The sequence below is a fragment of the Zalophus californianus genome, chromosome 3, assembly GCF_009762305.2.
Source record: "Zalophus californianus isolate mZalCal1 chromosome 3, mZalCal1.pri.v2, whole genome shotgun sequence".
Lineage (NCBI taxonomy): Eukaryota > Metazoa > Chordata > Mammalia > Carnivora > Otariidae > Zalophus > Zalophus californianus.
The window spans coordinates 150181539-150209228 of NC_045597.1; the positions used below are offsets into that span (position 1 = coordinate 150181539).

Sequence of the window (27690 nt, forward strand, 5' to 3'; positions counted from 1 at the left end):
TCATCCACACCCCGATTATTGGCTTCCTTTGCATTTTGCATGACAATCCATTTGTGAAGTCTAAGTTAGCTCTTCAGCAAAGAGAGTTCAAGTTTAACTAATGTTAGTGTTCTTGGGCTATTTTTAGGGTCCTGCTGGCATTCCTGGAGCTCCTGGACTGATAGGAGCCCGGGGTCCTCCTGGACCACCTGGTACCAATGGTGCTCCTGGACAGCGAGGTGGTGCAGTAAGTTGCATATTTTTTCCCTAGTTGCCTGAAAGGTGTGGCTCAATTTCCACAACAGAAATATAAACAGCAGACTTTTTGCACTTGTTCATTTGATTTTATGTTGGTTTCCCTCTGGTTTTATCATTGGATCAGCAGTTGCCACTGCTGATTTTGTTAGTCTGTACTCCCTGTTTTTAAACCAACATTTTATTTCATTTAGGGTGAACCTGGTAAAAATGGTGCCAAAGGAGAGCCAGGGCCACGCGGTGAACGTGTAAGTGTTACCCCAACAGAATGGGTTATTCTTTATTTCCGCTGAAAATTTTGCAACCAAATGTATCCCTTTATTGGCATCCTTTTTAGGGGGAAGCCGGTTCTCCAGGTATTCCAGGACCTAAAGGTGAAGATGGCAAAGATGGTTCGCCTGGAGAACCTGGTGCAAACGGACTTCCAGGAGCTGCAGGAGAAAGGGTACGTTTCCCATAGGCATCTCCAAGGAGAACAGTTATCACTTTCATCTACACAGAACTTGACCTTCAGGGTGAGGAAACCATGCTTTTTCTTAAGCTAAGTACTCAATCCCAAATGTGTTTCGGGGGCATTGTATAACATGAGAACATCTCTGTTGTCACTCAGAAATTATGAAAAAATTTTCATGCTCTGGGCTGAAACGTTTGCCTTTCACTATTTCCAGGGTGTGCCTGGATTCCGAGGGCCTGCTGGAGCCAACGGCCTTCCAGGAGAAAAGGTAGGTAACTTTAATTTCTATTTTTGTAAATGCTGGTACTACAAATAGTTATATTCTTCCACACAGTTTCCCATTAACTAAAACCTAAATATCTGAAGGAAATATATTGGAGTTTAAAAATAATAATAATTCCCAGTACACAACAATGATTCTAGCCCCTGCTCAGTCTTTCTAGCTTTGCAACTAAAGCAAGTCACTTGTCACTTAACTTCTATGAGAATTCATTAACTTATGTGTCAATAGAGAATTATTTATTTCAGCATCATTGCAAGAATAAAGTCAATTGAAATGCCCAAAAGTTCTTTGAAAACTCTAAAGTACTACCCAAATATGATTTTATATCATCAAAGATATTTGACTTTATATGCACTGAAGTATATCGTGATACCCACTGAATATTGCTGACATGTGATGTTCATCAAAGTTGCCTCAAAACACTCCCAATATGATAATCCGAGCTAATAGATAACAGTGATTTTATGGCATGTCAGCAGCATACCAACTCTCTTTAAGAGACAAAAGGAAGTTTTCTAATTGTAACCTAAAGGTGATCAATGTCTAGGTCAATGAAGGTTCTTCTACAACTTTGTTGATTTATTTCACCTTGTAGGGTCCCTCTGGGGAACGTGGTGGTCCTGGCCCCGCAGGGCCCAGAGGAGCTCCTGGAGAACCTGGCCGAGATGGTGTCCCTGGAGGTCCAGGAATGAGGGTATCGAGAAACGCTTGCTTGACACTGCCATTTAGTAAGAAGAAGGGCAAATAAAGGAGGATCAAAGACAACTCAAAGCAGACTATACTTTTACAGCCTCCAAACAAAACAAAATACTCTTAAGATCACTTAAGATTAGAATTGATTGAAGAAAAACAGAATACTTGACTGAGACATAGACAGGAAAATGTGCGCAAATAAAAGGCTACCTATGAAATCTCAAAATTTTACAGATACATATATATATTTAATTATCATTTTAAATCACCTGACTGACTGACTTCTTCAATTTAGGGTATGCCCGGAAGCCCAGGAGGGCCAGGCAGCGATGGAAAACCAGGGCCTCCCGTATGTACATTTTTAACATCTCATTTTATAGCCCAGTGAATAATGGAATGCACAATTTGGCCTAGCGTTGATGCATATTGTAGAACCTATATATATATATATATATATATATATATATATATATATATATATATATAGACACACACACTCACACACACATATATACATATATGTGTGTGTCTATATATATATATATATATTGCATATTTTGATGAGATCTTTATCAAACCCCTGTTAACGTAATTTTTTTTCTCATTAGGGAAGTCAAGGAGAAAGTGGTCGACCAGGTCCTCCAGGCCCATCTGGTCCCCGAGGTCAGCCTGGTGTCATGGGTTTCCCTGGTCCTAAAGGAAATGATGTGAGTTCCTTCCTTTATTTCGTCAATAAATATTTGACAGAAGCCTTTTCTTTTCCATATGTGAGTTCAGAGACGGCCAAAATTTGATCTCCACTTCAAAGCACAGTAGAATATATGAAAATCAAAATACCACGTGAGACAGGGAGTTGTTGTTGTTTGGGTTTTTTGGGTTTTTGTTTTTTGGGGGCGGGGAGTTCTGGGGCAAGAGTGGCAAACTTTATGAAAAACTAGTTCTAGAAAGTAGTTTTGGGTTGTGGATGCATGTATGTGTGTGTGGAAGAGGCAGATCAAAACCATCAGGGAATAAGACACTGAATGATTTCCTTTTGAGAATTAGTAAATACTGGCTACTTCTTTAGGGTGCACCTGGCAAGAATGGAGAACGAGGTGGCCCTGGAGGTCCTGGCCCTCAGGTACACAGCTTTCATTAACTTATTTCCAGCTTTCTATAGATGCATTCATTTCCGGCCTATGGCTTCTATTATCTCCGTTATCTCTGTTTCCCTAACTGCTTTTGGTTTTTTTAGGGTCCTGCTGGAAAGAATGGTGAAACTGGACCTCAGGGTCCCCCAGGACCTACTGTAAGTTTGCTCACATAACTTGGAGATGGAAGTCAGTGGGAGTGGGGCAGAGGAAAGACTTTGGGAATCGTAGTTACGTCATCATAGTTCACCAAAGCGGTTGTGAAGCATGGTTACTTAGCTAGCTAAGTGCTGACTAGTTAGAAGTAAAGACTATATTGTCCATGTCTCCGTTGCATCAGTTCTGTAGGCCAGACTCTGCCTTCCTTCACATCACTAAGTTTTCAACTAAGCAATGAGCCTGTTGAAATGAAAACTGTGTGGACTAAATAGGGAAGGATGTTTTATAACAGAACATCTCATTATATTTTTCTACATTAGGGGCCAGGTGGTGACAAAGGAGACCCAGGACCCCCTGGTCCACAAGGATTGCAAGTAAGAACTTCTTATTTAAATATCACTGGGTTTCTGCTTCTACTAGACAATTCAGTCTTACCCTTGAGAGTTGTATTTGTTGAGCTAATTGAGTTCAATTTTCTTGTGACACTACTAAATTATAATTAATCTTAAGCTTAAAATTTGTGGGTCTGTCTTCCACCTTGAAATAAAATGACAGGCAATGCCAATAGACATTGCTATTCCAGAATGAGTGCATTAGTCATTTTTTAAATTCAGCATGCAAAATTTTTGATGCTTATATGTATTTTTATTATAATATAAATCCACATAGCTAAATCCATTTTACCATATTCATCGATTTATTTTTATATACAGCAACAGAAAAACTAGAGGAAGTAAAACATTAAGTTTGGAAGATATGATTGTCACATCTCTGTCACTGGATTTTGAGAGCCACAAATTTTCTAGTCTTAAAAAAGACTACTGGGACCAGTTTGAATACCTTGCAGAAACATACATGTGAGAAGCTTTCCTGTAAGCAGTGTTTGAAGTGATTACACAATCCAAATACGATCTTTTTTTTGTAGGGTTTGCCTGGAACCAGTGGACCTCCAGGAGAAAATGGAAAACCTGGTGAACCAGTAAGTTGCATGCCCTTTTTTTTAAAAAACTCAGAAACCAAAAGAATAAAACGTAATCATTTATTGGTTATTAACTTTTGCATTTTCTCATGCATGGTTTCTGAGTTTTAGCACTTAGTTTTTAAATATTCAATAACAAAACAGAGAAAAATTATTCAATCATAGGTATTACATGGAAAGTTTCAATTTTACCATAAAATAAAGAGTACATAGCTCAAGATTGAACAAATTGTACAAAATGCAAAGAAGTCAAATGTGTTATTTTGCTTATATTCCTATAATATGCATTCTGATAGAGACCTAACATATAATGCCAATCTTCTAGGGTCCAAAGGGTGAATCTGGTTCACCTGGAACTCCAGGAGGCAAGGTAAATATTTCCATTTATTTTCTAATTTCTTCAGCATCTTATAGAGCAATTGACTAGTGATTCAGTTTTAGTATATCAAACCAAAATTGTCTTTCTTTAGAAGCACAACATTGCAACTATTTGGTGAATACACTTAGGGTAACTCAAGACATTTTAGTAGATAAGATGTGCTTCATCTGGAAAATCACATCTTCTGACATGAAAAAATACTACAGAAGCAACTATGGGCCTGCAATTGCAAAAGACAAATCTTTCCAGGGCATTGATTCTGCATAGGAAAACTGTGTTGGTAGAAAACCTTAAAAAAAAAAAAAATGCCCTCGTGAATAAAATAATAACAGTGTCAGAGGCAGCTTATCAAACCAGGTATCAAAGTTTCCTCCTTTACACTGACTCTTTTTCTGTTTCCATCTCACTCCGTTGATCAAATGTGTTTTATAAACTACCGACATTTCCAAATTGTTCAAAAATATAAATTCCCCCAGTGACCCGCATCAAAATGAATACAATTTCGCGTGTTTTTGTTTTGTTTTTAGCCTTGGGTTGGCTAACAGGGCTATTCCGTATTCCTACCCCCAGGGTGATTCGGGAGCCCCGGGCGAACGAGGACCTCCGGGAGCCGTGGGGCCCGCGGGACCGAGAGGTGGAGCCGGCCCCCCTGGTCCCGAAGGAGGAAAGGTAACTCCGCACAGTTCAGTTCACCTAGATTTTACAAAATGCACTCCATTTCCTTCTGGAGGTTTACTATTTGTCCTTTAACTTCAGGGCGCTGCTGGACCCCCTGGGCCACCTGGGTCTGCTGGGACTCCTGGTCTGCAAGGGATGCCTGGGGAAAGAGGAGGTCCTGGAGGCCCCGGGCCAAAGGGTGACAAGGTACCAAGTGCTGTGCTGTTCGTTCTAGCATAAAACCAACTTCCTAGGTTAAAGGCAAGAAATGTTGGCGCCAGGGCGCCTGGGTGGCTCAGTTGTTAAGCATTTGCCTTCGGCTCAGGTCATGGTCCCAGGGTCCTGGGATCGAGCCCCGCATCGGGCTCCCTGCTCGGCGGGAAGCCTGCTTCTCCCTCTCCCACTCCCGCTGCTTGTGTTCCCTCTCTCGCTGTGTCTCTCCCTGTCAAATAAATAAATAAAAGTTAAAAAAAAAAAAGTGAGGCTTAATGTTACCATTTTACAGGAAGTGAAATTTGAGATGTATTGCTAGAGGAACTATTAATGAGAACACCTACTACCTACCCATCACAGCCCATCTTGAGGGTTGCTCTTCTTTTTGGCAGAATCTCACCGAGGATGCTTCTAACCTGATGACTCTGGCTTTTGTTTGACAGGGCGAACCAGGCAGCGCAGGGGCGGATGGTGCTGCAGGGAAAGACGGGCCGCGGGTGAGTACTCCCGCTTGGGAAAAGCAGGTCTTACCTGTCGGTGACATGGAAAGAGTTCCTCATCTCAACTTCTATTGTTCTAAAAACTCATCATGATTACTTAAACCATGTTTTGCCATTTTCTGACCATTAAAAAGACCCAAATGACTTGACTGTTAAAATTCCTGGTTTATATCTATCGTTACCTGATGGTTCAACAGTGATGTGAGCATAGAAAAAACCCTCAAAAGTATGATAAAGGTTACAAACTAAATCATAATGAGTCACTAAAATCCAAGATAATCAATGCTGTTCAGAAAGAATTTTTTTTTTATTTTATAAACATCGTAATCCTGTGATGTAGTCATACTACGGAATACTCCTTCACAATAAAAAACACATGCAACAACTTATATAAACCTCAAGGACACCAGGCTGAGTGAAAAAAGTCAATCTCCAAAGGCTACATACTGCATGATTCCATCCATGTAACATTTGTGAACTAACATAATGAGTGATTGCCAGGAGTTAACATGAGGGGAGAGGAAGATGCATGTGACTAAAAGAGGGGATGCGACGGAGTCTCACAGTGATCGCACGTTTGAGCACCTTGATTATGGTGGTAGTCATGCCAGGCTACACTTCATAAAGGGGTCTAGAGCTTATACATACACACTGGCGCAAATGCGTGCGTGTATAAGTGCTGAGACCTGAATCAGCTCTATGGGTTATACCAATGCCAGTTGCTGCTTTTGCTATTGCACCATAGTTGTGTCAGATATTAACATTGAGGGATGCCTGGAGAAAGGTGCATAGAATTTTCCTGTATCTTCTTTTGCAACCTCCTGGGAATCTATAACTATTTCAAAATAAACGTTAAAAACAAACCAAATGAAAAAACATTCCCATCAATTGTATTCCCGTTTGCAAACATCTTCCGGGTATGACTGCAGCCAATAAGCATGATAGTTAAGTCATTACACAGATGTTATATTTACCAGAGTTGCTTTAAAGAAATTCATACAAATTTCACTTTTGACAGATTTGATGGGTAGGCCATCATCCAATTTTTTAAAAAAACACCTAATATCTCATTTATGTGACATAGGTAAAACTTTCATATTTGAAAACGTCAATTTGAAAATTTTAATATGGGTATTTATATTCTGAGTAGTTAAACATTTTGGGCTATCAAGCAGTTGAATAAGACAATGCACTTTAATTTTTAAAAAGCTACTACTGTAAGATCTTACATCACATCATTTATCTTCTGCAACGGAAAGAAGAATGAATCGATAAATTGCCACTGACTCTTATAGATTCAGTCCTTTAGAGGCACCTCCGCAGAATCTCATATTTATTAGGCTCTGCAGTATTTATACACCAAGTGAAGCATATCATTCCAGCCATAATAGAAGTCATATTATCTAGTTTATTAGATGAATGCTATGTGACTGATAGGAAAAAGGATGCTTTTTATCTTTAAAATTAAAAATGTAGGGCGCCTGGGTGGCTCAGTTGGTTAAGTGACTGCCTTCAGCTCAGGTCATGATCCTGGAGTCCCAGGATCGAGTCCCACATCGGGCTCCCTGCTCGGCAGGGAGTCTGCTTCTCCCTCTGACCCTCTTCCTTCTCATGCTCTCTATCTCTCATTCTCTCTCTCTCTCAAATAAATAAATAAAATCTTTAAAAAAAAAAATTAAAAATGTATTTCTATTTTCTTTAGGGTCCTACTGGTCCCATTGGCCCCCCTGGCCCAGCTGGTCAGCCTGGAGATAAGGTAACACTTAATACTACTTAGAAACAACAAGAAAGTATCCCTAGTTTTTTGGATGCAGGCAATATTTTTTTCCTCTTTTTTCAGGGTGAGGGTGGTGCCCCTGGACTTCCGGGTATAGCAGGTCCTCGTGGTGGCCCTGTAAGTGTTATAGTCATCTTCAGTGTGCTTTTTAACTCCACCTGGGCAGCGGCTATCCCTGCTTCCTTCTTTAACAATTCTGCCCCTGGGCCCCGGGTCTCAATGGCAGGATGCCATTTTCAGGAATCCTATGACATGCAAAGGAAGGTCAAAGTTCTTAAATCTAAAATTCACAAGAAACCGTTTTAAATCATGCCTTCTCTCCTAAATAATTCTGGAAAAAAATTTAAAATGCACAAACAATATGCATTTGTAAGTAATATTTCTTAAACCTGCAGGATCTTTGCCTGAGGCACCTTCTAGATCTAAAAATTTCTACCTTCAGGGTTTGCAACTCAGGACCGATACATAATAAATGGTCCTACTTAATTAATTGATTGATTTCTCAATTGACCCTTTTAATGTATTTTTAAATGCTTACATTTGTTAGAAGTCATATGATTGCATGTGTTAAACACTTCAAAATTCTCAGATTATTTTTCTTGTAAATAATATCACAGTCAGAGGCAGAAAGAACCAAAGGTTCTGGTGTTGTCCACTGCTGATTTTGTGGAGAAGTGGAAAAGTCTTCACAAGTTTCACCGTGTTGGTTAGCTTTGCATACTTCCTGCCGAAGGAAAGATGAGATGATGCAGAGGATGATACATCATTGTCCCTGTGGGAAGGTGTCTTCACCGTGACCAATGAGAATGTTTTTCACTTCAGGGTGAGAGAGGTGAACATGGGCCTCCAGGACCTGCTGGCTTCCCTGGTGCTCCTGTAAGTATGAACACACAGCCCAGAATCACTCTCTTGTTGAAAAACAGACATTTGAATCCGGATTCTAGTCAAGCCTCTGCTGCTCATTCCCTATAGGGTGACTTTACCCACCCCTCCCTTTTTTTCTGTTTTTTTGTTTTGTTGTGTTTTGTGTTTTGTTTTTTACTTCACTCTTACTCTTTAAAAGATGGAGATGAAAACACTTGACTTGCCTTTATGCTTCATTAATGAGGCTCACATGTTACCCTAGATTTTAAAACACTCTGAAAATTTAAAAACTTATTCCACTGTAAGATGATACTAATTAAAAGTTGCTCTAAGTCTTATCTTTCTCCAGTGAATTTACTGGAGCTCATTTTCAAAGCACAATCCTTGGAGAGGCTTTCTCCCTTAGGACAAATAACATCCATTTTAACATTTTCTTGATAGTTTTCTTTTATCACGAAAGTATTTTGATTCACTTTGGTTTGGCCTCTTTTCAGAAAACCTCGTTTTCCAATTTTATTTCAACATCTTGCCACCTGAAGAATTCTATTTTCTGAAGAAAGAGTCTGATAGGCCAAGTGTATTGGGAAGGACGTCAGCTCACAGGTCATTGTCATTTCTGAATGTAGGGACAGAATGGTGAACCTGGTGCTAAAGGAGAAAGAGGTGCTCCTGGTGAGAAAGGTGAAGGAGGGCCCCCTGGCATCGCAGGACCCCCTGGGGGTGCCGGGCCTGCTGTGAGTATTCTCTTTCATTCAGTTTTCAAATGGAAAGCACTTAGATGTATCCATAGTCCAAGACTTCATACTGAGAGAGCCTGTCAAGGTGAGGAGAGCATCCTCTGCCTAGGAGTACAGTTCTGACTTTGAAGCTTGGCTCTAATAGTCTAGATATGACCCCAATCAGGTTGTTCTAACCACTTCCTACCTAGAGTTACTGGTTTGTTGATTTTTGTTTGTTTGTTCATTTGTAGGTCTGTTGTAGTTTTTTTCCCCCAGTTTTATTAAGATACAATTGACATATAGCATTGTACAAGTTTAAGGTGTATGACATAACGATTCGATATATGTATACATTGCAAAATGATTATCACAATAAGTAGAATTCCTGTTTTTCAAAGGCTGAATGCTTCTTTCAAATTTTGAGTGTGGTGGAATTCTGATGAACCATTTCTACCTCCATTCCATTTAGGGTCCCCCTGGGCCCCAGGGCGTCAAAGGTGAACGCGGCAGTCCTGGTGGTCCTGTAAGTATCCATTCTCTTAACTAGCATTCTCTAAACTGTGATTCAAAAGCAGTAATTAATACCAATCTGTATAAAAACTGCCTTGAAATCACTAGATCCTGAAAGAGTATAAAAACTATAATCCCTTAATTCTATGTTATATGTAAATTCTAAAAGAAAAAAAAAATAAACCAAACCATAAATGATCCCAGGGTAGAATGCAGATCACATTTCTTAGCCTTTATATTTGTTTTTAGTAGTTTATTATTCATTCTGCTTCACTTTTGAAATTCAAAAATATATTATCATTTCCCAGGGTGCTGCTGGCTTCCCTGGTGGTCGTGGTCTTCCTGGTCCTCCTGGTAATAATGTAAGTATTTTTTTTTAATACTTTTTCTTTATTCCATAAAGAACATTCAGATATGCATAGGAGGAGAAACCTACCCATTGCTACTTTTCTTTGTGATTAAATCCCATCTAAAATGCAGGTAAAAGAGGGAAGAAATATTCACTTTTCATTATAAAGCACTCCAACTTCCATAAATGCCTTTGTAGGGTAATCCAGGCCCCCCGGGCTCCAGCGGTGCTCCAGGCAAGGACGGGGCCCCTGGTCCACCTGGCAACAATGGTGCTCCCGGCAACCCTGGAGTGTCTGGACCTAAAGGTGATGCTGGCCAACCCGGTGAGAAGGGATCCCCTGGCCCCCAGGGCCCCCCGGTGAGTGGCTGTGGTGCCCTATGGATTGACAATACTCTTTTATTTTGAATTATGAATTCAACAGAGGAAAACCTAGTCACAGAGAGAAGAACTAAGGCTTTCTTATTTGTTCAACAGGGACTTCCAGGCCCCCTGGGAAGTGCCGGGATTACCGGAGCCAGGGGTCTCGTGGGACCACCAGGCATCCCCGGTCCTAGGGGAAGCCCAGGCCCGCAGGGCATCAAGGTGAGTGTGGCCATCTTGCCCTGGACTCTGGTTTCCTTTGATAGCCTTCAGAGATCACTTAACCATAGCAAGCACGTCATGAACAAATTTTCCCGTAAAAGATGCAAATTCTTGATATGTTCAGATTTTCAGGAAGCACGTGTATTATCAAAAGGCTGCCAAACACAAAAACAATGCACATCATAGGGCAGCCTTGAACATAAACACTAAGAAATTGGTAACACAGAAAATATCTTGCCACCTTAAGTACCTCCGTTAGATGTGTGAGCGTTCTTTACTTTGTTGACTGTCAGTTTTGAAGAGGGAAATAGTCAGTTTATAGACCTGTGAAAGCCTTTAATTAATACGAATTTTCCATCAACTCAATTTGTTTCACACTTCTAATTTTCTTTCCCTAATATTACTGTAACATCCTAACATGTTATAGTTATTTGTCTTAAATATCCATTTAGCAAAAGGGGTAATAAAATTCTGTATCATTAGGGCTCACATTTTGACACTTTGAGCACCTCTTTAAACAAAATGCCATATAATATTGTAACGAAATGAAGATATAATATTTAAGCATATTCAATTTATATGAACATACCTGGTAAATGTATATTTTTTAGATAGAGCCAGATGTCCAATATAAACTAATTCCGATGGTCACCATAAACGTATAATTTCATGATGGTTAATCATTATTTTTTTCTCACAATGGCCATGTCTTATTTATATATCTCATATTAGAATGTATTTCTAAATAACAATCATTGTCATTACTTAGCTGTTTTGGTATCCAGAGTCACTGGGAAAGTTGGAAAATACAAGAAACTGGCTCTTCCTCAATGATAGGGATAGTTTTAGGAACAAATTCAATAGAATTTTTAATAAAACAGAGTTTTTCCACGAAAAATAAGAACATCTCATAACATATTGATTGCTAAGATAATATGAGTTAAAAAAGTTAAAAAAAGGTAAAATAATTTAAAATAAAATGTCTTTTATTTCTTTATGCACAGGGTGAAAGTGGGAAACCAGGACTTGCTGGTCACAATGGAGAACGTGGTCCTCCTGGACCCCAGGGTCTTCCTGGTCTGGCTGGTACAGCTGGTGAACCTGGAAGAGATGTAAGTACTAGTTCTTAGGAAATATCCAAATATCCTGGTAGTGTTTGGTAATCTATTTAAGCAAGGGTCAAATTGCGCCTTAATATCTAAGAGTGTAAATATTGCCACATGCCAAAGTTCTCCTTCTTTCTTTAATAAGATATCCCTTCTATTACAATTTAGAATAATTTTAAATGTTCTTGTTCATTAATATATACCCAATGAATGATCATTAATGGAGAAGAATCTGAATGCTAGCTAAAGAAAGACACAAGTTGGGGATGGGGAATGCCCCAATTTATAGCATTCCTCCTGCATGAAAATGTGCTGCATGTTATCTGTGATTAAGCCTTTTCTTAAATTGTAGATTTCCATTATCAGCTTAAATTACTGTTTCTTAAGCTTTTATTTGTTATCTCTTCCCGAAGGATTTTTTTAGACATTTTTCTTTCCTAATCACTTCTCCCTCTCTCACCTGTGAAATTTTAGTGCCATTGGTATACTGCTTATCTATTTAGGTATTTAGGTACACAGCTGTTGTAATAGCTAAGATTTTTTAGTCCTAAGAACCAATTTTTATCCTCTTTAGGATGCTATTGCTACCGCTGAGAATACATGGCTTAGCTTATATTTGAATGGTTCGAAAGAGCTTGATTTCTTTTCTCCTTGTTTTTTTAATCAGGGAAACCCAGGATCAGACGGTCTTCCAGGCCGAGATGGCGCTCCCGGTGGCAAGGTATAGTGAACATAGATACAGTGGGTTTGTGTACTTAAAATAATAACTGCTGATCATATTTATGTTGGATCTGTGAATTTGTCCTCAGGGTGATCGTGGAGAAAATGGTTCCCCTGGTGCCCCTGGTGCTCCTGGTCATCCAGGCCCCCCTGGTCCCATTGGTCCAGCTGGAAAGAGTGGTGACAGAGGAGAAACTGTGAGTTTTTCTTTGCTTACCTATTTTCCTCAGTAAAGGGATTAAGAGGTGGAAGATAGGATGTCAGATCTGCTAACCAAATGATCTTCTATCATTTCTTTTTGTATTTATGCTACTCTTTCCTTAGGCAACCGGGGTAAAAAAGGTATCTGCTAAGTTTCTGGCAGTAGTTAACGCAGAAGTCATTACTAAATTCAAAGCAGCATTAATCAGTCTAAGTGTATATTCCCTGGGTAAATGCAAGGCTGAATTAGCAAGACTCTCTCAGCTTTCCTGTTTAGACCCCTTGGTAAAGATAAAAACAGAGAAAGCCCTTTGAAGGAGAAAATGGCACTAACTTTCAATAATCGTGTGCATACTATTAGTCCATCATAGTGAAATTAACTTCTAAATAAAACAAAGCTTTATCAATAAATAAACACTTCCTTGTGTGTTTGCTTTTATTTCAGGGCCCCGCTGGTCCTTCTGGTGCTCCGGGTCCTGCTGGTTCCCGAGGTCCTCCTGTGAGTTGTTTTTTAACTCATTCTAGAGTCTAAGAAATGTTCTATTTTCTGGCATGTTCAGGAAAAAGGGATGACAACATACACCACTATGGAGCAGAATTTTAACTTTCCTTTGATGATACAGAAGGCAATTCAGGATCTAAAATTCCTTGGGGCCAAGGACCTACGTAGCAACTACTGGGGTTTCATGCAATTATCAGTCCAAAATCAAAACTACAAGAACAATCTTTAGTGTTGCATGTATGCAGTGTCCATGGAATTTCTAGCTAATAGAATGTCATGGACTGGATTTCATTGCTATCAGTTTTATTTTGTTTTACCAATATGTATGTGTGTTTATGACCTTAATTTGAAATGTGTCTGTAAAGGGTCCCCAAGGTCCACGTGGTGACAAAGGTGAAACAGGTGAACGTGGTTCTAATGGCATCAAAGGACATCGAGGATTCCCCGGTAACCCAGGTGCCCCAGGTTCTCCAGTAAGTGCATCCGCTTTGTTAGAAAATCCCCTTCGGTGCGTGTTAAGTGATGAGCTAGGCAAATCTGGGAGACCAAAAGTAGAAAAGTGCTCATCTTTTCATGTCTCCATGAGACATGGATTCGAGGGCTTGGTTGAAAGAGTAGTTGGCATGAGGCAATGGGGAGATTAAAGAAGAAGGCAATCATATTCCATCATGACCCCCATGTTTCTTGATTTGATCTTGAATGTACAGTTTCCTAAATCTTTGATAAGTCTTCCTTCATATTTACCCTTCTTTTCCTCTCAGGGTCCCGCTGGTCACCAAGGTGCCGTTGGTAGCCCAGGACCTGCAGGCCCCCGAGTAAGTGGCATAGAAAGATACTGGAAGATCCATATTTTTCAGACATTCTAGCAGGAAGATATCCTAGCATTGTGATATCATGATCATTTTCTAGGGACCTGTTGGACCCAGTGGGCCCCCAGGCAAAGATGGCACGAGCGGACATCCGGGTCCCATTGGACCGCCAGGGCCTCGAGGGAACAGAGGTGAAAGAGGCTCTGAGGTAAGACCGCACTCACAAATATGCGGGTTTAATTTGCTACAGTCTTCAGGTTTCAGAAACACTTTGTAAGGTTTGGAAGCTAGATAGTGAGTTCAGTACAATACAAACACCCAACTTAATTTAGAAAATCAACAATGACTTTTAGAGATTCTCTACTCTTTCTCCGTCACACTATAACAACAAGAGAAAAAAAAAAATGAAGTTTTTTTTACCGTTTGATGAGAGAGCAGTCATTATCCCAGAATAAAGACAAAAGCCCAATTAACCAAATGAACTCTGCAAGCATTGATCTCACGCTGGAGATCGCACAATTATGACCATTGTAATGACTGGCAAGCATGTAGCACATCTTCTCAAACAGCTTCCAAGATTCCTGTTTTGCGACCAATACCATCATTCCCAATACCTTCCTATCCCACATCTTTGGCATAAACGGAATAAAAACCATTATCCCCACGAGTTACACATTTGGTAATTGAAACACAAATAGTGATCAGCCCAAAGACAGAAAGTTAATGACAAATCTGGGATCAGAATCTAGGTTTCCTGATCAGATTCCCTCTGGCATGTCAGAGTTAGAAGTGTTTGTATCATTTATTCAGAAGGAAACATGCTAGAGTAAAATTTGTGCTCTCACTCCACTGATTTGTACCCAGGGGAACGCAATAAATTTCATGGCAACGAATTTATTATCATTGGTTATCATTTGATCACAAAACGACTCAAGTAAACCTTTCTTAAAATAATTATGATGACATATTGGTTGGTTCTGATGCATTGTATTGACCCAGCAACGTATTCTTTCCGCGAAGAGCGAGTACACCTCTGTGACGCCTGTTCTTACCCATCCCAGGGCTCCCCAGGCCACCCAGGACAACCGGGCCCGCCTGGACCTCCTGGTGCTCCTGGTCCGTGTTGTGGTGGCGGGGCTGTTTCCCTGGGTTCTCTCGGAGGGGCTGAAAAAGCTGGTGGTTTTGCCCCATACTATGGAGATGAACCGATGGATTTCAAAATCAACACTGAGGAGATTATGACTTCACTCAAATCAGTCAACGGACAACTAGAAAGCCTCATTAGTCCTGATGGGTCCCGTAAACACCCTGCTCGGAACTGCCGAGACCTGAAATTTTGCCATCCTGAACTCAAGAGCGGTATGTGGGGGAGTCTTTCAGGCTCATGGCAACAAGATTACAGAGAAAGCTGCTTAGATGAGAATTGGGGGAAGAGAAAAGTTTCACTGTGCATAGAAAATATTTTATAGCAGAAATAGTACTTAAAGAATGTTGGTTGAATTGAAACTGCTTGATATATCCAGAAAGTATACACTGCAGGTATCCTTAAGATGGAACATAAATAACCCAAATATTCCAAATGTAGGAAAATTTCAAGACAGTCTTGTAGAAATTTTAAAATAAGTCAGAGTTTGGGATGTTTCTGCATATCATTCCAAAGTTGTTTGAGTGATAAAGCAACATAGATCATTGTGTTTTCGGGACAAAATTTATATAACTTGATACAGACATAATTTGCAACTTAACTTTTGCAATCTTTATTTAATGAGATTAATTTTTGTGATAAATCTAATTATTAGCTTTTTCATATTAAGAAACAGTTAAATGAAACACCCCAGACTTATATAAAATTAAATCAAATATTGTAATACTGTAAGATTTTACACATATTGGGTTAATTCTTTCTGAAAGGCAAAAATTATTTCAGGCTTTCAGATACCTTGACATGGAACATTGCCTTTGTTAGGAGTCATTTCTGAAAATTACTTAAGAAAGAGAACAACATCAGTCACGGGGACTTTGGGTTAAACTTACTGGCATAAATCTAGATTAGACAGAAAGCTTACAATATTTAGCAAAACCACATTAAACAGATAATCATCTTAAAAAGAGGGAGAGATTTCAATAAATACAATACACCAATCAAAATGTCTTGGCTAAGTATATCATCATTGTTCCATATCAAGAAGCTATATTTTACTTCAGTATTTTCTAATTATTATACCTAACTCTTTTTAATCTCCACAATTTCAGTAAAAAGTTTCTGTATTATATTGTACTATAAAATACAAATAAATTAGCAAACAACATTATGAATGCTTTACCAGGTAAACAAACAAAATAATTCTGGCCCAAACTTCACTACTGGATTTTGTAACCAATTCCCATTATTCTTTTTTGTGACTATTCAGGAGAATATTGGGTTGATCCTAACCAAGGTTGCAAGCTGGACGCTATTAAAGTATTCTGCAATATGGAAACTGGGGAAACGTGCATAAATGCCAGTCCTTGGACTGTGCCACGTAAGAACTGGTGGACAGATTCTGGTGCTGAGAAGAAACATGTTTGGTTTGGAGAATCCATGGATGGTGGTTTTCAGGTAATAATGGATATACCACTTGTTAACCAAGTCATTCCTACTTACCTAACTTTTTTGATTCCTCCCAGTTTTTCATCACAATGTTAAATTAGTTACTAAATAGGAGAACCCAAATGGCCTTATATATTCAGGTGACTACCTTTATAACTTTTATACCTTCTCTCCCAAAGCTAAGTTAGATCGAATTATTTGTTGTATGCAACCACCTTTCTTTCAATTCTTAACACCTCTTTTACTCTAGCATTAATATGTTACACACGCAAAAGAACATATTCACATATAAAATATTCATACATAAAATATATGAATAACCTGCATTATAATGACCATACTATACTGCATGAATCCTTCAGGACATATGGTTGCAACGAAGATGTTTGATCAGTTGTGTTTTTCGCCTATCACAGTTTAGCTATGGCAATCCTGAACTTCCTGAAGATGTCCTTGATGTCCAGCTGGCCTTCCTCCGACTTCTCTCCAGCCGGGCCTCCCAGAACATCACGTATCACTGCAAGAATAGCATTGCATACATGGATCATGCCAGTGGGAATGTAAAGAAAGCCTTGAGGCTGATGGGCTCAAATGAAGGTGAATTCAAGGCTGAAGGAAATAGCAAATTCACATACACAGTCCTGGAGGATGGTTGCACTGTAAGTAATAACATTTTTAAAGGCATGGATCATAATGATCTTAGCATTTCTAGTTTAATCATGCTATTTTGAAAAGAAGAAAAAATAATGAGGGTGAATAAAAGATAACATTTGGTGTGAGTTATGTAGGATCTACTGGTTCATTGCAGGGAATATTAAATACCACACACAAAAATATATATCTTCTCAACCTCCAGGTGAAAGGAGTTGAAATGAAATCAGTAGAAATTTAAATTCATAATATAAACTTTATCAGATAATCTGGGTGGTTACTATACATTCTCCGTAATAGCTATCATATGGACTCAATCTAAAAATCTCTGCTTTCTCTTTAATTTTAAAGGGTAGCTTTAAATCTTTTCTTTGTTATCATTTATAAGCAAAGGGAGAATTCACTTCTAATATTAGCAAATTCCATCATGAGAGACTCATTCACTTTTTAGTAAACCAACCGTATACCTGGTAGCAGTGACCAGACAGAACCAGGCCTCCTGAAAATGGGCTGGCTATTGGCACTCTCTACTGAATGCACCTTAAAGCTCTATAATGCTTTTGGTTAACAATATGGCTTATTAGGGTGCCTGGGTGGCTCAGTCGGTTAAGCGTCCAACTCTTGATTTCTGCTTAGGTCATGATCTCAGGGTTGTGAGATCAAGCCCCATGTGGGGCTCTGCACTGGGGGTAGATCCTGCTTGAGATTCTCTCTCCCTCTCCCGCAACACCTGCCCCCTCATGTGCACATGCTGTCTCTCTCAATCTAAAAAAGCCCAATAGGGTTTATTATCTGGGATGATTATAACTTTAAAATGGAAGAGGTCTCATATGCATGGAAGATAGCATGGCAAGTTGGCAACACCTTTAGGGCACACTATGCTTTTAAACTTGGTCAGTCAGAGGAAGTGTCTAAGTAATTGTAATGTCATGATACCTCACATTTTTTTCCTCTTTTTTACAGAAACACACTGGGGAATGGGGCAAAACAGTCTTCGAATATCGAACGCGCAAGGCCGTGAGACTACCTATTGTAGATATTGCACCCTATGATATTGGTGGTCCTGATCAAGAATTTGGTGTGGACATTGGCCCTGTTTGCTTTTTATAAACCAAACTCTATCTGAAACCCCAGCAAAAAATTTCACACTCCATATGTGTTCCTCTCGTTCTAACCTTGTCAACCAGTACAAGTGACCAACTCAATTCCAGTTATTTATTTCCAAAAGTTTTGGAAAAAGTATAATTTGGCAAAAAAGGATATTTTTTTTTTTGCTGTTACACCAAATACAGTTCAAATGCTTTTTGTTCTATTTTTTTACCAATTCCAATTTCAAAATGTCTCAATGGTGCTATAATAAATAAACTTCAACACTCTTACAATAACACTGTGTTATATTCTTTGAATCCTAGCCCATTTGCAGAGCAATGACTAGGCTTACCATTAAAAGATAATCTTTCTTTCTGAAATAGTCAACATGAAATTAGAAAAGACCTCCCTGTTTCAACTACCTCAACCTGGTCAGAAATACAGAGGAATTCTAGAAGTCCCAGAAGATGAAAAAATTTATATAATTTCCTAAAATATTGGTAAAAAGTATAGTACAAGAATTTGAAGAATTATTTTAAAACCTACAATTATTTTAATCTTGGGTATCAACTGCTTTTAAAGGTGCTTTTCTCTTTTCTTGTCATTGCTGAAATGATCAAGATTACCGATATTTGGGAAGGCTTTAAAGACACATGTTATGGTGCTAATGTATTTTCACTTTAAAAACTCTAGGTCAGAATTGTTGCCTTACATTCAAAACATAAATGCACACCATCTGTACATGTCTCCTGTCAAAAAAATCTATTGGTGTGTCACTTCAGGGAACTCTCTCCCTTGATCCTGTAAAAGTCAACAACAACAAAAAACAAATAATGGGGCTTCTTTTGTCACAGTAACACAGAATGTGTTGAAATTTAACTTTGTGAGCTTGTATGTGGTTGTTGATCTTTTTTTTTTTCCTACAGACACCCATAATAAAATATCATAATAAAACATTCCTGGTTTTTGTCACTTTAATAGATATAAGAAATGCATGTGTACACTCTAGAACTCTGGTGATCTTCTTGAAAAAAACGTATTGAATTCGAACTCTCTAGCTTAATAATGCAACGACCTCAAGAATATGAGCTATGTTCAGAAGAGAGAGAATGCTCAATGGGGAATCTTGAGGATTTTTAGATCATATTCAGTGAAAACTGAGGGCATGCTCTTTGAATCAATCCCTGGAAATACTAACATAGTAAATTCAGTTGTCCCCAAAAGGGGAGGAATCAGGGAGGAAGATGCCAGTAATCTACTGGAAGTAAGCAGTGTCTAGCAAAACAATTAAGAATAATTGCAAGTTGAGGCTTTTCTACCACTGCTACACACTGTCTCATTGCCCTCTTGGCCCTTTTCTACCTTCAAATTCTTATTCTTTTAGTTACTGTAAGTATGGTCTTGCACATCTGACTTTATAGTTTGATGTTTGCTTACTCTGTATGGTTTATAACAATAATACTACTTTCAAAAATAAAAATTCCATCAGCCAAATGTCACGTCAAGACGTCCACTTACCCTCCATGTTAGAGGAAACCAATGTTAACAGCTTCTTGTGCATCTTTCCAGAAATATATATACACACACACACACATACGGAGATATGGAGAGAGAGAGAGAGAGAGATAGAAAGACAGAAAGAAAGCCAATTTGCATTATGCATTAAAATTAAATTACTTGGAGTTTTAAATTTAAGCATCTTCAAAGCCAGAAATATTTGTCCAAGTCTTCCTCACATTGCATCACACTGACAGTGGCTCTCCTGTCTCCCTCTTTCATTTATAAGGACCTTTATAATTACATTGGGTACAACTGGACAATTTAGGATAATCTCCTCATCTCAAGGTCATTTGATGACCAACCTTAATTCTGTCTGCAACCTTATACCCAAAATAGCATCTAGTGTCCAGTGTTACGATGATTTCACCAGGCTGCTTTTAGGGTATGATTTTGAATATGGCTCTGAAAGTGAGCATTCTCTTCATATATCTTTATTTTATGAGTCTGGGTTCTATAGCTTTCTCTGAATTTCCCTGAACTTAAGACAAAAATCTATATATTACATTTCTACTTAAAACAGCCAATGTTGATTTAGGTGGTTTGTAACAAAGAACCCTGACTAGGCCAGCAACTGATAATAGCAGTAATGGCAGTGAGCAGAAATTCGGGAAAATGGAAAAACTCTGGGATCAAATATTTGTACTGGTTAGGGGTAAATATAGGAAAATCCAATTTGCATTCAGAGATGGGAACGTGTCAGTCTGTGGAGATAGGGCTCACATCTGTAATCACCTGGAATGATTTGCACTTTTGAAGCTAAGGCTGAAGAGGATGAGTGACTTCTGCTACACAACAGGTTATTTAAATTTCATGAGAAATTGCAGGACAGCATGTAGGTGTGTCTGCTTTATTGTTGATCCACAGGAAGAGAATGACAAGTTCAGATCCATACCTTCTTGGCTCGAGGTGCAGAAGGAAAGTTATGGCCTTTCCCTGACTGTGCTAAAATAAATATATTAACATGAAAAAACATATTTTAGAACTCATCTCTTTGCAAAGTTTTGAGATAACCAAAGAGCAAATATAAATCTTAATTTATTGCAGATAAGCAAACTTCAACAGAAATCTAAATGGGTTTTTGAATTCTTTGTTTGATTGGTACATAACTAGGAAATAATAGGACCCCAGAAATTTGCATGGGGTTTTTGAAAGAATTCTCTTCAAATATTCCTCTTTCACATTAAATTACTCTAGCCATTTAAAATAGGACCTTTTATTTCATGCCTGCTAATATTTCTGCCTTTCTTGAAATGCAAGATGCCTACAAGAAAAGACTAATTCTCCTCATACTTCACTCCCACCACTGCTTATTGTCTCCAGATTTATAATTAGAGTCAGATCCCAGATTGCATTGTGTAACAATTAAGAAGTCAATCTCAGGAGGAGGCTTACACATAAAAAGAATGAAAAAAAATTCATTAAATAATATTTTCCAAAATCTGGGCAATATGTGTGGAAGAATTGTGCAATTCAGATTAGACAAAATTCACCAATATGTGAATGTTAACAGAAAATTCTAGAAAGGCTACATTATTAACATGGTTGGTTGACTGAACCAGGCCTCAGAGGCGGTGCAAATTAAATGAACAAATGATCTGAGACATTGCAAACATCCTGCCAGATGGAAAATTAAAGAAGAATTAAGATAGAAACGTTGGAATGGCTTATCCTATGTGAGACATAACTTACCTTCTAACTATATACCTAGGATGGAACACCAAGGTCTTAAGAAATACATAGTGAGATGTTGCCAGCACCTTTGAAAACTTCCTTGGAAGTGTGTCTTTAGTCTAGAGATGGAAGTAGGAAAAAAAAAAAAAAACAGCTGAAATAAGCTTCTTGGTTTCAATGGAGATGACAGGAGTGGGCAGAAGCCAAAGAGCATCTCTAGATCACCAGAAACAAAGTGAGAATAACTATAAGAGACAACAGGGCTAGAATGTTTTGTTTTGTTTTGTTTTAAAAAAAGGCCTAACTCAGAAATATCATATCTTTGGTGGTGGCTAATTAATAAAGGGTCTACTATTTGGGTCCTGCTAGATGGGCTGACTGTGACAGCTGTACTTAGTTTTTTTATAAACAATAGTGAGAAACAATTCTAGTGCTGGTAGAAAGAGAGCTTGGTTGAACAATCATACAAGACATGACTTTCCCCCCAGTTTCCAGTCTATGAGACAGTTCATAGAGGCAGCGCCCTGAAAGAAGTTCAGAGCTTTGGAGGAAGTCTCCTACAATAACAACATAACTGATGAGCCAAGCATTATTAATATGACCAAGCATTTTTCTAGTCACTTTAAACTTATTAATGTACAATTCACTTCAATCCTCTGAGGTACTATTATCTTCATTTCACCAAAAAAAAAAAAAAAAACCCACAAATTATGAAAGACTAGGTAAATTGTCAAAGGTCACCTAGCTAGTAAGAGGTTAAAATTTGGGGTTAAGATTTTAACCCAAACAATCTGAATTTAGAGCTAATACTCTAAGCCATGACAGCAAACAGCCTAAAAGTTACCATGTTAAGGATACATCCTCTTGCCAATTATTAGAGTGTCATTAGTCTCCCTAATATCTCCGCTAGACAATCTCCACTATGTCCAAAACTTCAGTCGGCAATTTCACTCAGGATAACTCTCAAATTTACATCTGTATTTTGTAGAGCAAGTGAACCATATTTTCAATGGCCTAACTGAGATCCCCACTAAAGTTTCCAAATGTCTTTCATGAAGCAAGCAATATGGAGATCTTGAAGAAGATCATACCAGACAGAGGGAAGAGCAATTGCAGAGGTCTTGAGAGAGGGGTGTTCATGGTGTGTTCAAGGAAGAACAAAGGGAGACGGATTGGAGCAGTTAGCATGCAGGAGAGTAGTACAAGAAAAGACCACAGAAAGAGACAGGGGGATAGATTGTATGGAGTCTTAGAGGAAGGGTGACCATTTGTCTAGCTTTGCCTGGGAGAGCACTATTTATGGGTGCTTTCTTGATGTCTCATGACATTCAGCATTTTAGAACTCTCTAAATATTCTGATTTTATGATATTAAATGGCCACCCGACTTTTATTTGGTTGCTGTGAAGATCTTGGCCTTTGCTCTCAGTGGAATAAGAAGTCATTGAGCAAATGGACCGCATGATCTGGCTTAGAGTTTTAGAGTGTTGCTGTGGTTGTTCTTTTGAAATAATAGCGTAGCTTCCACCAGGATGGTAATAGTGGAAATGATGAAAAGTAGTTGGGTTCTAGATACATGTTGAATATAGAGGCAACAAGAATTGCTAATAACGTGGATGTGTGGTCTAAGAGAAAGGGAGATGTCAAGCATGAATCCAAAGCTTTCGGCCTGAGTAACTGGAAGAAAAGAGTTGCCAATATCTGAGATGGAGGAAACTGTCAAGGTTAAAGATTTGAGGGGTTCAAGATTTCAGGCTGCGAAGGTTACGTTGGGGATACCTCGCAGTCCCCTAAGTAGACTTGCTGAGTTGGCGGTTAGACAAATCTAGAGGTCAGAGGAGAGGTCCAGGCTAGAGAAACACACTTAGGAGTTTCTGCATATGCATAGCTTCTACATCCATGCAAGCAGATGCAATCATCAAGTAAGTGAGTGTAGAAAGAAAGGAGAAAGTGAAGAAGGACTGAACTCTGGGGTAGTCCTGTATTTACAAGTTGGAGAAATGAAGAGGAAACAGCAAAGAAGATGGAGATGTAATGAAAGGAAGCCAGAAAAGTACAGTGACCCAGACAGCAAGTAGGAAAAAAGTTTGTTGTCTCAATGTTAAATTCATAGCCTATTACAAGGATAAGTAAGCTTAGAGTTGATGTATTCCAAGGCCGCTAATCACAGATTTTAAAAAGTGAGATCAAGTGAGGTTATATCAGTTTTCCAATGTCCTATAAACTACAGACAGTGATGTGATGCAATCCCCCAACTTATATTATCACTTTAAAGCCATATTATCACTTAATTATCTCTTACTTGTTGGAAGATTGAATACAACTCTCTTTACCTTCAATCTGGCATTTGACAACAATTATTTCACTTCTTTGTTTTATTTTTATTATTATTTATTTATTTTTTAAGACTTTATTTATTTATTTGACAGGGAGAGACACAGCAAGAGAGGGAACACAAGCAGAGGGAGTGAGAGAGGGAGAAGCAGGCCTCCCGCTGAGCAGAGAGCCCGCTGCGGGGCTCAGTCCCAGGACCCTGGGATCACGACCGGAGCCGAAGGCAGATGCTTAATGACTGAGCCACCCAGGTGCCCACACTTCCTTGTTTTAAAAAAAAAAAATATTTTATAAGTCTTGAGGATGAAATTTATACAGACATTATAACATATCTGGAAAATGCAGACAAGTAAGAAGGAAAATTGATTAAGCTTGTCCCATATCAGTGGACACTTCCTTATTCTATGTATATTCTAACATAATTGGTACAATACTACATATGCAATTTTGTATGCCACTTATTTCATTTAATGGGACACTGCTTTATTTAATTTTTTTTAAGTTTCTTAATAATTAGGAAAAACAGAAGAAGCTATTTTTTAAAAGTAATGGCTATGAAGTTAGAAATCACACTAAAATATCCTTTCTTTTGTCTAGTTTATATTAAAATTTTACTTGTCTGGGTTATTTCTTAGAGAAATGTGCTTATTTTTAAAAGTGAGTCATAAACTGTGAAAAATATTTTCCTTTCAGACATAATTCTCCATTGAGTCATAACTCACTAAGTGAGCTTGATAGAATACTGAAACATTCTATATGACAGTGCACAGATGAAAGCTCTCACCAAATCTTTGTGTTCCCCAGTCTGCCACATTATAGTTTTCACAGATCTTATAAAAGAATCACTTGCTGAGGGCGCCTGGGTGGCTCAGATGGTTAAGCGTCTGCCTTCGGCTCAGGTCATGATCCCAGGGTCCTGGGATGGAGTCCCACATCAGGCTCCCTGCTCCTTGGGAGCCTGCTTCTCCCTCTGCTTCTCTCTCTCTCTCTCCCTCTGTCTCTCATGAATAAATAAATAAACTCTTAAAAAAAAAAAAAAGAATCACTTGCTGAGTTCATGCCACAAAGAAAAAAAAATGATATCATCCATGGCCAATATTTTTTAAACAAATTCTTCTCTGATGATAATTTTTCTCCTCTTTTTTCTTCTCATCTCTTTAAACATTGACCAAAGACATTTTTCCTTTTAAAACTCCTTAGTGTTTTACTAAGATGCACAGAATTACTTGGCATTTTTCCATCATATCTGATAATGATTCTTATTAACAGAAGTCAGGCTACCCTTTGAGGTCCATAAAATTTATAAATGGGAATTACCATATTTCACACAGTTTAATGATGATGTGAAAACAATGATATGCTCATTGCAATGTTGAAAATGAGACGTTTCATAATGAAATAGGTGGGAGAAATAAAAAGATTTAAGCTCTGTCTTAGATTGGGTCCTCTGGAATCAGACTGCAAGGTAGCAACTTGTGAGCAGAAGCTTCATTAAGGAGTCATTTCAGAAAATACACAAAGCAGGTTTGGACCGAAGGAGATGACCCCCATGCAATTGACACCGAGGTCTCATACAATCCTATAACAAGTTCTGGAACCGAGATGACCTTTCTGAGTTGTTATAATTCACAGTAAGGGGGATGGGTCTGTGCATCCTTGACTCAGACAGGCATTGACTAGACCAGAACATGCAAGGGGTAGGAGGTACGTTCAGTAAGGGGCCAGGTGAAATCATGAGGGAGCAAAACTTCCAAAGGAAAGAGTCTTGGTGACTAAAAGCAATTCTCAATGAGGGGAATGGTGGTGAATCTTCAATAACAGGCATTCCGAGGGGCTGTCAAAGCTTTGGCTTTGAAGAAAAAATCTGAGTAGAACAACATACTATCTACTATGAGCCCCTACTCTCTGCTCAGCGCTCTACTAAACACTAGAGGGGGATACAATATATAATTGCTCCTCCTTAGAAATGTGTTGTCTATCGAGAATTGGTAAGTTGAACTCATATGAAATAGTACAAAAGCATTCAAGATGGTTAGCAATTAAGTGCCAAATGGTGCTGGACCAACCAAGGAGATATAGATACTACATCAGAAAAAAAGAAATGGCCAATGATGATTATATTGTCAGGACACTCTTTAAGAAGATGAAACTTGAGTTGTGGAATAGAGTATGATTTGGGCAAATGGCGGAGAAAAGGAAAGCCATTTCAGACTAAGAAACAAAAGAAGAGAAATAGAAGCAGGAATGATTAGTCTATGCTCGTGGAATAGTGAAGAATCCAGCCTACCTGAATGCATTCATTTCAATTCAGCGACATTATTGAGCAATTATTGAATGCAAGGCCCAGAACCAAGTGCTCAAGAAAATTCAAGGAGAATGCGATACTGTGCAATTTAGAAAATAACATGTCATGGGACTCACCATGATAACTTGTATTAGAGAGGTATGAGGTACTAGAAAGACACAAGGAAGGAACAATCATGTCCACTTAAAAGGCTATATGCAGAGAGTGGCCTTTGAGGCAGACTTTAAGTAACAACATTTTCAAGGGGAAAGAGAAAGGAGGTTCACCAAAAATACTGTAAAGAAAGAGGGGCAGAGTTATGAGGTATATTTGGTGTTTAAATTAGCCCAGTTTCAGACGGAGCATAGGTTTCACCGGTGGTGTAATAAGACAGGGCTAGAAGTATAGTCTGGCCCAAAGAGCTGACAAGAGTAAGGTGACAGGGTTTTTGTTTTTGTTTTTGATCTGATTCTTAATGTAGAGCCATTTAAAAGTTTTAATTATTGGAAGATTCTTGCTTGCGGAGAGTCCAAGGTCGAGGAAAGTGTGGGGAGACAAGGTCAGATTAACAGGCAGTGAAGACATATCCCTTGTGAAGAAGGAAGAATGAATCACCATTTTAGGGAGGAAGTGGATAAGACGAAAAAAACTTGGCAAAAAAATCAGGGCACTTTTTTCCCCGAAGACTAGACTAAGGATTCACAGAGTGGAGATGTCCTTGCTGGGAAAATTAGGTTAAGAGGGGAAAATGGGGTCAGCGAAAGGAGGACATCAAGAGTCACGCAGGAGCTGTTGCTGTTTAAAAAAGGACTGAGTGGAAAGTTACACAACTCCGGTCTTACAGCTTTCAGCTTTCTACGTGGCGGTTCAACACAACAGTGATTCACTTGGAAGAGTGGTTGAAGATGATAAAATGTGTGACTGATCGGAGAATACGAGGTCAGGGGCGGCTAAGCAGATCTGGAAATTACCCTTCTACAGATGGTGGATGAAATCATCTGGCTCCAGATGAAATCATGAGGGAGCAAAACTTCCAAAGGAAAGAGGGAAAAGGCCAGCGTGGTGTTTGTGTGGTGGGAGGGAGGCTGTGGAGGGAGCAACGGCAGGAGTCTCATTTGGCATCCTGTAGCTTTTAGTGGCTGAAGAAAGGAGGTTAGTTTAATTTTGAGCGCTGGATTGTGATGACGTCAAGGGCTATGAGCACGGAGAGGAAACTGAACGGAAGGAAGGTATCATTAGCGCTCTTGATAAAAATGATTCGGGCCTGATTTTCAAATTTTGTCTTGAATTTAAACCACCTGGAGACTGTTCTCTGTAGAGGTGGCAAGAGCACAGATGTGAAGGGGTGCAGGCATTCACTGCCTGGGAGAACCCACAGAGCAGAGAGCACAGCAGCCTGCGGGGAAACATGTCGGACGTCCCGGGGAGGAGCAGGGCCTGCAGGGCCACTTCCTTATCTGAATCTTTAGGGCTTGCATTTTGACTACAGATGTGTTCCTTTCCTGTTACGTTGTTCTCATTAAAGTGGCTAATAATTGTGACCATTCTGTATCTCCAGCTGCCTTTCGTTGTATAGCTTATCACCGTTTCAGCTGCTGGGAAAACTGTTCACACTGACGTTACAGTTCTACCTTCCTCTGTTGATTACCACCGAAGCCACCCGATTTACTTTACATATGTACAGACCAAT

The 27690-nt window shown here is 38.9% G+C and overlaps 1 protein-coding gene across 1 annotated transcript in view; it reads left to right on the top strand.

Annotated features, from left to right (window-relative positions):
- The window catches only part of COL3A1 (collagen type III alpha 1 chain), a 39242-nt gene extending 20793 nt beyond the window's left edge, over nucleotides 1-18449 (top strand). Inside the window, exons 18-51 of the mRNA XM_027590457.2 lie at nucleotides 128-226; nucleotides 429-482; nucleotides 572-679; nucleotides 903-956; nucleotides 1567-1665; nucleotides 1960-2013; nucleotides 2273-2371; nucleotides 2731-2784; nucleotides 2899-2952; nucleotides 3274-3327; nucleotides 3879-3932; nucleotides 4258-4302; nucleotides 4882-4980; nucleotides 5068-5175; nucleotides 5625-5678; nucleotides 7384-7437; nucleotides 7522-7575; nucleotides 8281-8334; nucleotides 8949-9056; nucleotides 9511-9564; nucleotides 9860-9913; nucleotides 10099-10260; nucleotides 10378-10485; nucleotides 11490-11597; nucleotides 12259-12312; nucleotides 12401-12508; nucleotides 12958-13011; nucleotides 13380-13487; nucleotides 13776-13829; nucleotides 13924-14031; nucleotides 14885-15182; nucleotides 16235-16422; nucleotides 16830-17072; nucleotides 18028-18449. Coding sequence (XP_027446258.1) covers nucleotides 128-226; nucleotides 429-482; nucleotides 572-679; nucleotides 903-956; nucleotides 1567-1665; nucleotides 1960-2013; nucleotides 2273-2371; nucleotides 2731-2784; nucleotides 2899-2952; nucleotides 3274-3327; nucleotides 3879-3932; nucleotides 4258-4302; nucleotides 4882-4980; nucleotides 5068-5175; nucleotides 5625-5678; nucleotides 7384-7437; nucleotides 7522-7575; nucleotides 8281-8334; nucleotides 8949-9056; nucleotides 9511-9564; nucleotides 9860-9913; nucleotides 10099-10260; nucleotides 10378-10485; nucleotides 11490-11597; nucleotides 12259-12312; nucleotides 12401-12508; nucleotides 12958-13011; nucleotides 13380-13487; nucleotides 13776-13829; nucleotides 13924-14031; nucleotides 14885-15182; nucleotides 16235-16422; nucleotides 16830-17072; nucleotides 18028-18174 — 3207 coding nt within the window. The 3' untranslated portion in view covers nucleotides 18175-18449. The remainder of the gene's footprint in view (nucleotides 1-127; nucleotides 227-428; nucleotides 483-571; nucleotides 680-902; nucleotides 957-1566; nucleotides 1666-1959; nucleotides 2014-2272; nucleotides 2372-2730; nucleotides 2785-2898; nucleotides 2953-3273; nucleotides 3328-3878; nucleotides 3933-4257; nucleotides 4303-4881; nucleotides 4981-5067; nucleotides 5176-5624; nucleotides 5679-7383; nucleotides 7438-7521; nucleotides 7576-8280; nucleotides 8335-8948; nucleotides 9057-9510; nucleotides 9565-9859; nucleotides 9914-10098; nucleotides 10261-10377; nucleotides 10486-11489; nucleotides 11598-12258; nucleotides 12313-12400; nucleotides 12509-12957; nucleotides 13012-13379; nucleotides 13488-13775; nucleotides 13830-13923; nucleotides 14032-14884; nucleotides 15183-16234; nucleotides 16423-16829; nucleotides 17073-18027) is intronic.
- The last annotated feature ends 9241 nt before the right edge of the window (nucleotides 18450-27690 follow it).